Source organism: Rhincodon typus, chromosome 15 (genome assembly GCF_021869965.1).
Source record: "Rhincodon typus isolate 14 chromosome 15, sRhiTyp1.1, whole genome shotgun sequence".
NCBI lineage: Eukaryota > Metazoa > Chordata > Chondrichthyes > Orectolobiformes > Rhincodontidae > Rhincodon > Rhincodon typus.
In genome coordinates this window covers 50,631,112-50,642,750 of record NC_063346.1, presented here as the reverse complement: position 1 = coordinate 50,642,750, position 11,639 = coordinate 50,631,112, and the positions used below count along the sequence as shown (strand labels likewise).

Sequence of the window (11,639 nt, the reverse complement as noted above, 5' to 3'; positions counted from 1 at the left end):
CAATTACTAAATGGGTGAATTTATAGCCTATTGGTTATGTTACTGCACTAGCAACTCATAGTCATGGGGTATAATTTCTAAGGGTGATGTGCTGCCCGGAGAGACCCGCTGTGATCTCCAGCATTTTTTGTTTTCAGTTCAGAAAAGTACCTCTTGGATTTACACTGATCTTCTGATGTTACTACTGGAAATTCAAAAAGTCCCTGCAGAACTTAGATACCCAGAAGTAAAAGTTGGAACATTAAATTTGATACCTTGAGAAAATGCCTGGGGCTTGCACTGTGGAAATAACCACAGTTGCTCTTGGTTCACTAAACCTTCAGGGAAGGTAACTTGCTGTTCTGGGTGCCTGCTACACATGACTCCAGTTCCATATCTGCTTGACTGTTAACTCGTGAATAGATTAGTAAGCCAACTAGTTGTGTTATTGTATATTAAAGAAAAAGCTCTTCTACAGAACCAAACTGCTGCGGGAGCTGCAATAATTAAAGAGTTGCCACAGTCTATTGGTGATTAGAGATTGCAGCAAATGTTATGTGAGTTATATAACAAGAACACGATTAGGTCCCTGGGTGAGGTCTTGTGCAGTTAAAATGAAGCTGAATATAAAGCATTTGCTTAAGATTGGCCTTAACGTTGAACAGTTTTGAATAACATTTTTTCCTTGAAGCTGGCCTTCATAAATTCTATGGTTGAATTTCTATTCTGGACCTGTGGGGCCTGCGCTTTGGGAACTCCTGATAGCAATATAGATCCTACTCAACATAAAATCACCTCCTGACTGATGTTTGAATAATGGGGAGCACTGATAGAGTGGTTTAAATTAGTATGCTGGCTGAGATTCTGCAGAGTCGCTGGAGCACTGGCAGGGCGGACTTCTAGTTAGTCTAGTTTGGGCTGAACGAGACTTTTCATGACTCTTATGATTGTGCATTACATGCTGAAGTAAAATGTAATGTGGCCTGTTGAATTCAATGTGGTCACAGACAGTGTCCTATAATTTGTTGTGCTGTATGCTTATCCTGATGTTTTGTTGTATGAGTTATGGTAACCATATGTCCTGGTCTTTCATTAAATTCCTAAAGTCCTCCAAATTTGCTTAAATATATCTTGGTTTTCATCTTTCCTGGCTTTTGCATGGGATCAATGTATTTTCTTTTCTCTTTCCCTTGAGTTGCTACCACTTTACTCCTGCCTGGCATTTCGTTTATTGTCCGCAAAATAAAATGCTTGTGCTGCTGTACCCTGAGAGTTGGAATTGTCAGCCACGCATCGACATGAAGTGACTGAACCAGGATGTTGTACATGTGCAGAAATCCTTTTTATTGGGGTCTGGAGGGTGACAACAGAAAATTGGCAGCAGTGTCCGTCAATTGCAAGTTATACTTGGAGGGGTAGTCTGATGCCAGTATGGCATCCATCGATAAACCTGAGCAAGGTGACTGGCAAGTTTAGTTGTGCTGTGGTGGGCAGCCAGAATTCTAGTCAGTTGGTACTGAGGACATGTAGTTGATTGTGTTTCTGCATACAATTAACCCATACTTGAGATATGTTCATAAGTTTCAAACCTCTGGCTGAAATTGATTTTTTTTTGTTAGACCCTTCTTGTGTAAATTTAAATGAGGCTTTACACTGTTCCTGAGATTTTGTTGGTAATGCTGTTTACGTTGTTGGAAGGTCACTACCTGTAAGAATATCTGCCCAGTCAAACAAAGTGCACAGCCTGGAAGTTGTAAAAAGGTTAAGAATATTGATAGAGCAATCCAATTGCCTTTCCTTTTTATGTTGTCATTTCCTAAGCAAAGGATCCCTTTTGACATCCATGACTGTTCATCTTTAGAATTGAGAATTATTTATTTTTACTATGTATATTCTGTTACTGTTGAGGGTATATATTTGAATGGCTGTTGACTTTGTCGCTATAGTGGATGCAAAATAATCAGATAAAAGCTTGTTGGAGGTAGTATGTTTGATTGGTAGAGGATCGGCTAGCTAATGGACCTAATAGAAGATAGAGAGTTGGGATAAGAGAAGTACTTTCAGGATGGCAACCGGTTACTAGTGAAGTATCTTAGAGATCAGTGCTGAGGCCACAATTATTTGCAATAAACATCAATGACTTGGATGAGGAAAGTGAACGTACTATAGCCACATTTCCGGATTACGCAAAAATAGGTGAGAAGGCAAATGGTGAGGATGACACATTGCTGAGGAATAGAGACAGATTAATCAAATTTGCAAGACCTTGGCAGATGGTTTGTAGTGTGGGAAAATGTGATGTTATGCATTTTTGGCAGGAATGGAGCTAAATATTAATTAAATAGAGAAAGACTGCAGAAAGGTACAGCACAGGAGTTACTTTGGAGTCCTCATGTATGCCTGTTTTTTTGTGAATCATACAAGTGCAGCAAGTAATGGGGAAGGCAAATCGAGTATTGACTTTTATTTCAAAGGGAATGGAGTCTAAAAATAGGCAAGTCTCTAAAGCTATACAAGGAGAGGTTGAATAGATTGGGCCTGTACTCATTGGAGTTTAGAAAAATGAGAGACAACCTTAGCAAACTTGTCAGGTGGAAAGGTTGTTTCTTCTCCCCTTGTGAAAAGTCTAGGACACTTTCTCAGTATAAGGGGTTGCCCATTTAAGACTGAGGTGAGGAGGAATTTCTTCTGAGGGTAGTGATCTGTGGAATTATTTACCGCAGATGGCTATTGAGACTGGGTCATTTAAGAGTATATTTGAGGCTGAGATAAACAGATTTTTAATCAGTAAGGGAATCGAGGATTAAGAGGAAAAGGAGTCATGATTTCATGGAATGATGGAGCAGACTCAATGGGCTGACGGGCCTACTTAGAGTCCTGGAAATGTACAGCACAGAAACAGACCTTTCTGTCCAATTCGTCCATGCCGACCAGATATCCTAAATTAATCTAGTACCATCTCCCAGCATTTGGCTCATATCCCTTCAAACCCTTCCTATTCATATATCCATTCAGATATCTTTTTAAATATTGTAATTGTACCAGCGTCTACTACTTCCTCTGGCAGTTAATTGTATACACGCACCAGCCTCTGTGTGAAAAAGTTGCTCCTTAGGTCCCTTTTTAAATCTTTCCCCTCTCACCTTAAACCTGTGCCCTAACCCTGGGGAAAAGACCTTGGCTATTCACCCTATCCATGCCCTTCATGATTTTATAAACCTCTATAAGGTTATTGCTCAGCCTTCGATGTTCCAGGGAAAATAGCCTCAGTCTATTCTCCCCCTAACGCTCAAACCAACCTTGGCAACTTTCTTGTTAACCTTTGTGAAACTTGAAAGGGTTCAGAAATGTCTTTCCTATAGCAGGGAGACCAGTATTCCAAAAGTGGCCTAACCAATGTCCTGTACAGCCTCAACATGATATCCCAACACCTGCACTTAATGCAGTGACCAATAAAGGCAAATGTACCAATCGCCGCCTTCACTATCCTATCTACCTGGGACTCCACTTTCAGAGAACTATGAACCTGCACTGCAAGGTCCCTTTGTTCAGCAACATCCCCCAGGACTTTACCATCAAGTTATAAGCCCTGCCCTGATTTGCCCTACCAAAACGTAGCACCTCATTTATCTAGATTAAACTCTATCTGCCACTCCTTGGCCCATTTGCTCATCTGATCAAGGTCCCATTGTAGTCTGAAGTAACCTTCTTTGCTGTCCACTACACCACCAATTTTCATGTTATCTGCAAATTTACTAACCATATCTCCTGTGTTCACATCCAAATCATTTATATAAATGAGAAAAAGCAGTGGACCCACTGCTCGTCGCAGGCCTCCACTGCTACCCACTGTCTCCTACCTTCTAGCCAATTTTGTAATCAACTGGCTAGTTCTCCCTGTATTCCATATGATCTAACCTGTACTTCTGCTCCTAGGTCTTAGGGTCTTTATTAGCAGATTTGTTGTTCTAGCAGTTGTCTACAATCCACAGGATTAATGTACCCTCTAGACTGAGCCTTTCACTGTCAATTGCTATTACAGTGCATAGTGGCAATTAATTATGTAAAACTCAGTCAGAAAGGTATCTTGCATATACGTAGCTTTGTCATGTGTTGATTCAGATTTTGTGTAAGTAAAAACTTTTGTTAATATTGAAGGTAAGGTCAGAGATCAAGTCAATCCGTGGCACTTTTATACATGCGCACGCATGTGCCCAACTTTGCTAATGTCCAACTAATGCCCAACTTTGATCGGCAGAAATCTCATAAATTCAACTTATTAATTTCCTAGCCAGTAAAAAGCACTTAAGCTGAGGGGAAAAGATCTGGCCAATTAAACAAGTTTCAAACAGGTTAGAGAGAGGAAAGAACGTATTTACTTCATGCATGCATTTTCAAAGTTGCTATGTAATGAACATTTTCATAAAGCTCCACTTAGGAATCAGGGAGTACCATTGGTCAAGATTTCCTGTGCACGTTCAGATCAAGGACATATACCCAACCTTTGACTTGTTCCAACCCGTAATGTAACTGGAGCCTTTTATAAAGCAAAATATTAGACCATAAGACATAGGAGCAGAATTAGGCCATTTGGCCCATCGAGTCTGCTCTTCCATTGGATCATGGCTAATATCCTTCTCGACCCCCTTCTTTGTCTTCTCCCCATAACCCTTAGCCTCCTGATCAGTAGCGAGATCATCTTGTTCTGAGGAAGGCTCACTGGACCCAACCATGAACTTTGATTTTTCTTCACAGATGCAGCCAGATCTGCTTAGCTTTTTTAGCAACTTCTGTTTTTGTTCCTGATTTACAGCATCCACAGTTCTTTTGGTTTTTTAAAGAGGCTATCTATCTCTGTCTTAAATACACTCAATGATTTGACCTGCATGGCCTCCTGAGGCAATGATTTCCACAGATTCACCCCCTCTGGTTGAAGAAGTTCCTCCTCATTTCAGTTTCAAAGGATCAAGCTGTGAACTTGGGTCTTAGTCTCTTCTCCTAGTGGGAACATCTTCTCCATGTACACTGTATCCAGGCCTGTCAGCATTCTGTAAATTTCAATGAGATACATGCACGTGCACCCCACACACCCACCCTTCTTAGCTCCATCGAGTAGAGACCAAGTCCTCAACTGTTCCTCATGTGACAAGCCCTTCATTCCTTGGATCATTCTTGTAAATCCCCTCTGGACCCCTCCAACACTAGCGTATTCATCCTAAGATTTGGAGCCCAAAACTGCTCTCAATATTTCAATTGTGGTCAGACCAGAACCTTACACAGCCTCAGCAGTACATCCCTGCTTTTGTATTCTATCCCTCTTGATATGGATGCTAACATTGCTTTTGCCTTCGTAACTACCAATTGAACCTTCTCTTAACCTTAAGAGAATTATGAACTAGGACTCACAAATGCCGTTTAGAAAATAGTCAATGCCTCTTCTTCCTACAAAAGTACATGACCTCCTTTTGCCACATTGTATTCCATCTGCCACTTCTTCCCTCACTTACCTAGACAATCCATTTCCTTCTGCAGCTTCCCTGCTTCTTCAACACTACCTGCCCCCCTTCCTATCTTTGTGTCGTTTACAATCTTACCAGTTATACCCTCAGTTCCATCATTCGGATCATTTATGTGTATTGTGAATAATTGTGGTCTCTACTGACCCCTGAGGAATTCCACTAGTCGCTGGCTGCTGTCGTGAAAAAGATCCTTTTATCATCACTGTCTGCATTCTGCCAGCCAGCAAATCCTCTCTCCATGCCGTGTAGGTGGATTGGCCATACTTAATTGTCTGTACAGTCTAGGGATGTGCCAGTTTAGTAATGTACAGCCATGGTGGACTAGCCATGGTAAATGCAGGGTTACAGAGATCGGGAGGGGGCTGGGTTTGGGTGGGATGTTCTTTGGACGTTTAGTGCAGACTGCTGCTTTCCGCATTGTAGGAATTCTATGATTATCTTACCCCTAATGCCCTTTGCTCTTCTCTTGGTTAGCAACCTTCAGTGTAGCACCTTGCCAAAGGCCTTCTGGAAATCCAAATAGATCATGTCAACTGGCTGTCCTTTGTCTAACTTGCTTGTTGCCTGCTCTCAAAATTCTAACATTTGTCAGCCATGTCCTTCCCTTGACAGAGCTGTGCTGACTCAGCCCTATTTTGCCATACACTTCGAAGTACTCTGCAATCTCATCTTTAATAATGGACTATAAAATCGCATCAACGACTGAGGTCAGGCTAACTGGCCTATAATTTCCTGTCTTCTGCGTCCCTCCCTTTTAAACAGGGATATTACATTAGTAATTTTCCAGTCCTCTGGGCCCCTCCCCAACTCTAGTGATTCCTGAAAGATCACCACCAACTTTTCCACAATCTCCTCAGCTATTTCCTTCAGAATGCTAGTGTGTAGTCTATCTGGTCTGGGTGACCTTTCCACCTTCATTCCTTTCAGCTTCCTCGGTATCTTCTCCTCAGTAATGGCCACTGTACTCACCTCTGCTCCTAAATTGATGATGTTCTGGTATGCTACTGGTGTCTTCCACCATGAATAATGATGCAAAATCCCTCTTCGTCATGACTTCTCCAGCCTCATTTTCCAGGGGTCCAGTAGCCACCTTCCTTTACCTTCTGTATATCTTAAAAAAAAAACCTGCATCTTTGCATGATACTATCCCTGCATGTGTGGGCAGAGTTGAGTTGGTGTGTTGAGCTTTCTTTAGAGGCCACACACGCCTGTGGGTTTGCAGAGGGAATCAGTAATTGGCTGTCTTAATCAGATCATTAAGTTTGGACAGGTAGCGATGGCATGGTGGTATTGTCGCTGGACCAGTAACCTGAAGACCTATGTTTGAATCCTACCAGAGGGATGTAACTTGAATTCTGGAATTAAAAATCCCGTAATGATCATGAAACTGTTGTTGATTATTGTAAAAACCCAGCTGGTTCAATAGTGTCCTTTTTTTATGGAAGTAATACTACTGTCTTTACTTAGTCTGGCCTACATGTTGACTGTACTCTGCACTCTGAAGTGGCCCAGCAAGCCGCTCAGTGACACTTGAGGGCAGATAGGGATGGGCAACAAATGCTGACACAGGCAGTGACACCCTCATCCCGTTAATGAACTAAATTATATTCTGTGAGATGTCACCACATGACCTCCTAACTTCAGTTGTTTCTTGGCTGGACTCCTGCCTCACTGGTTTCTGGCAGCATCTGTGGAGTTCACATTTCAAGTCCTGTGATCCTTCAAGACGAGAAGCAGCTTGGGAAAGGTGTTAGTTATGCTGATAACTGGGAGGAGAGGGGATCAGATAGGTGGAGATGGAGTCCTTGATAGAGGGGATGAAAAGGTGGGCAAAGGGATTGTTGATTTTATGTCAGGGAAGAAGCGATACTAGATAAGTGATCGTGGGAACTATAGTAGTTAAAAATGGGTTAGTTGTGGTGGAAGCAAACCATTTCATGACAGGATTTTGAGGGTAGGTAATAGACTAGGAAAGAGTTATTCATGCTGTGAAATTGATGTGAGTCCTGAAAGCTGTAAGTGACCTAAGTGGATGATAGGATGTTGTTTCTCCTATTTATGCTGAGCTTCACTGGAGAATGCCTGAGACAGAATTGTTGGCATGGCTTCTAGCTGCTTCTCGTTCTGAAGAAAGATTACTGGACTGAAACATTAACTCTGTTTTTCCCCTCCACAGAAGCTGCCAGACCTGCTGAGTTTCTTCAGTATTTTCTGTGTTTGTTGCAGATCTTCAGCATCTGGAGTTCTTTGTTTTATCTTAAGCTCTTACTTGATACTACACAACTAAATGTTTTTGTCCTGGAGTGGAACTTGAATCCTCAAACCTAATGTCTAGTGGTGAGCATGACAACCCACTGACTATCAAACCCTGTGTTTAATTTGGTGGTTGCCAAACTGATGTGAGAGATGCAGTATCTGTTTATGAAGCTGTTGTCACTATCATGTCTAAAATTGACTTCTGTCCCAACCATCATCTATTGTTGCTTTTCTCCAATTATCATTGGATTTTAGAAGAGGAGCATTTGTTTGTAGAATATTTTTAACTTTTTCTAAAAATGAGTGACTGTGCAAGTTTGAACTTTTGTTTCAAATGGAAGTGATGTGAAAATAGAGTTTAGAATGCAAGCACTTGAGCATCTTTCCCCACTTCACCCTCTTCCCATATGTTCCTTTAAAAATGTGTGTCCAGCTCAAAACGCCCATATTTGTGAGACTGCTAGTTTGTTGATGGCTACGAGACTCAAGTCCATTCTTTTCTCTTACCTTCTTTTGCTGTCCGCTCTTTGCGGGAGTAGCAGCACAGTGCTGCAGCTGGTTGTAAGGCACTGTGGACTGGGCTCAAATTCACTTAATAACTTTCAGTCCGTAATGAGGCATTTAGCCACATTAAATGTGTTTAATTTCTGAAGGAATTTTAATGAAATATTAGACCATCTTTAATGTGTATTTCAAATTGCTGATGTTTGTGGTAATCTTGATGAAAGTGTGATCCTTGTACTTGGTTGTATTTGTGCAATTTGTGGAAGTGTTTCGGGCCAATCATACCTTATTATTCATAAATGCTGTCTAAACCCTGCAATTGTAACAAAAACACATTTTCTGATTGTTTATACTGTTGTTTGCGCAAGTCTGCTGAATGCAAATTAGCTGCTGCGTTTTCTACATTACAGCAATGATTACACTCAAAATATGCTTTGGCTTATTTATTGAACAAGTCCGGTCCCAGACTGAAATCTTGCTTGATATATTGTAGTATTTGTTTTGGTTTTAACGAAGTAGTCGCTTACTGAAACATAAGCACACAAAGTTGCAGATTTGGTTTTAACAATGGGAAATGTAGATAAAATAAAATAAACCCAAACTACTTACACAACACAAGTTTAGAGATTTTGAAACGTACTGTAAAGTATAATCCCATTAATTCCAAACCACCCTTCTACAGTAACAAAGAACACCCTTACACAGCACTCATAAGGATCTTTTTCTTTAACACCTTTATAGATTAAGTACAACTGTGATTTTAACACTCCGCCTGGAAAGCCTGAAAGGCTTTTCTTGGGGTTTTCATAGATCTGAATTGAAACAATCTCATCTTCAAATAACCTTGTCAATGTTTTATTCAAAAATTCTGGTCTAGAACTATTACTAAACTCATTGCTGTAAAGCAACTTAATTTTGCTATCTTCCTTTTATTTGGGAGAACTGCTTTATATGTTCGTCTTCGCCCAAAGACCTTTGCAAAACCTCCCCAAAATGAAACTTTAAAATAAAACATTATTTTCAGCTATGGGTGTTTCTTTAAGCTTTAAATAAAACACATTCCAAAAGTTTCTAACAGGAAACCATGATGTTTACTCTGCTGAGTCATAAACTCGCAATGTATCTCTGCATCGAGTTGTTTTAAAAGAAATCACCTGGGCTACAATTTAATCATTAAACTCTTCAGATACACAGAAAAACCCAAATTTCACTAAATCAAAATTCAAACAGCCGAAGTTAAAATCAAATGATATTGAAGTGCATATTAATCTCACACCCTACATCGCAATTAAAATTAAATCCATATTGGAAATGAACTCCTTATGCCTACTTAAACGCTTTCGTTTCTCAACTGGAAAGCAAGTCTTGGAGAAATGAATCCTCAGCTGATTATTGAAATTTTGTAAATTTGCAAGATAAGTATGGACCTTGAGCTGCAAAATAAATCTTCAGATTGTTGATTGTTTGGTGGGAAGCATGTTAAAAGTAATGTCTATTTGTGAATATGGCTGAAATATTTGAGGGTGTGTTTGTGGTTTCAAGTCTTTTTCTGTGGAACAAAATTGCAAATATTTTCAAGTCTTTCCTCCCATTAGTTGCATTTCGCTATTTTGTTCCTAATTTCTATATAAGTTGTTTAAAGTTAAATATTGGATGCAGTAGATCCTGGTTAGGAACTAGTGCCTTTTCAAACCTGGACCGTTATTGATCACTCGGACTCTTCAGAAAATCCTTTTACCAGATTTCTGAATGAGACCACTGTCCGTAATGGAGGACTAGGTGGTGCAAGAGCATTCTGTTACTTTGTGATGGCACTTTTGATTCATTCATGAGAATACTTGGCCTGCTTTTGGTAGAAGACTGTATACCCCTTTTGAAGGGTAGAAGTAAGAATTCTAGAGTTGGTGAGGGAGGGATGCTCTTCTAGATGTCAAAGGAGATTTGGTCTCTTCCACCTTGCTTCATTGTCTCAAAGAATGGGGTGCTGGGTGGATTAAGGGGCTATAAAAGTTATTCTGCTACTTGGATATTTACCCCCCACCCAACCCAACAAATCATTTGAAATCCTAACCATCTCCACTTCTCTCCTATTCCAGTAAATAGACTCAGCAGTTGAGGTGAGACTGGTGGATTTGTGCATTGCTTTCCTCTTTATCTGATTGACTGACAAATGGAATCTCCAGTCGTTATGCTACAACGTTGGTGATTGCAACAGTCGGATGCCATGGAGAAGAAACGGAGAAAGAAATGAAAGCCTTCTGAGCTGGGTTGTACTGTCAACAATTGCTTAAATATCATGGAAACCAAAATGATTTATTTTGCAAACATCTCTTTCAAACTGAACACCAGTAAGATCTCCTTTTCAGTAAGGAAAATGAACTGATCGTTGAGACAACACAACGGATTGGATTTCTGGATCTTTGGAAACATTTTATGATTTTGTGACCATGCGATTTGAGAGTGGCTGGCTGCTGCTGGTAGTGATTGTTGTATTGTGCAGTGGAGGACGACTTGGTACAGAATTGCGAAACAAGATTTGTCCAAATTGTACCCATCTGGCTCTGAAGTTAGAATACATTTCCAGTGCTGTTGAACATGGTAAGTAATACAAGTTCTAATTAAAATTATGTTCTTTTCATAGAATTTTAGTGTGAAATGTCTTGCAATTATTTTTAACACATTTTTGATAATTAAGGCTTGCAGTATTGTGTAGTAATGGCGGTAGATTTCTGTATTTGCCATCACTACTTTAATGAAATGGGCAGCAATCTGTGGAATTGACATATTGCATTTGAACTGCATATCCAGAAGTTGCAGTCACTGGTATGCTGGTGAATTTCCAGACTGCAATTACTTAGAAATCAATGAACTGACAAGAACTTGTCCTGTGACATCATTAGTCCCTTTACATAAACCCCTGTAAAAGCCTTTTTAATTCTGCATTAAACACAGACTGCTGGAGAGCCTCTTTGGCTATGGAGTGCTAATTTGTATACATTGTGCAATCCCACGTTTTTCCCCATTCTCTCAATTTTAATTTTGATTATGATCTTTGAGCTTCAAATGCATGAGCCCTAATGATGTTTTGCTCTCCATTTCGACATTTAAGGAAGATAAATGCATTATACCTCCTGGTTTGCAATTTGAGAATACATTGGTGCGCCAGCTGCTTAGCCTGCTGGATGATGTCACTGTTACTGGATGGCTGGAGACCTTGCATAATTTGACACCAGATTCAGTGTCAAGAAAGGCAAAAAAAAAAGTCATGCCTACCAGATCGCTAATCCTGTGGATAACTTTTTCTAGATTAGTGATGAGCCCCATTGTTTTGCCACTGACTGCAAAATTTCAAGTCAATATGAAAAATTAAGTTAAGAAGGT

General features: G+C 40.2%; 1 protein-coding gene across 2 annotated transcripts in view; it reads left to right on the top strand.

The window, feature by feature from the left end:
• The first annotated feature begins 10,348 nt into the window (after positions 1-10,348).
• Positions 10,349-11,639, top strand: part of mbtps1 (membrane-bound transcription factor peptidase, site 1) — an 87,445-nt gene continuing 86,154 nt past the window's right edge. For both annotated transcript variants that reach the window (XM_048605866.1, XM_048605865.1), the window contains exon 1: positions 10,349-10,856. In XM_048605866.1, the coding sequence (XP_048461823.1) occupies positions 10,706-10,856 (151 nt within the window). In that variant the 5' untranslated portion in view covers positions 10,349-10,705. The remainder of the gene's footprint in view (positions 10,857-11,639) is intronic.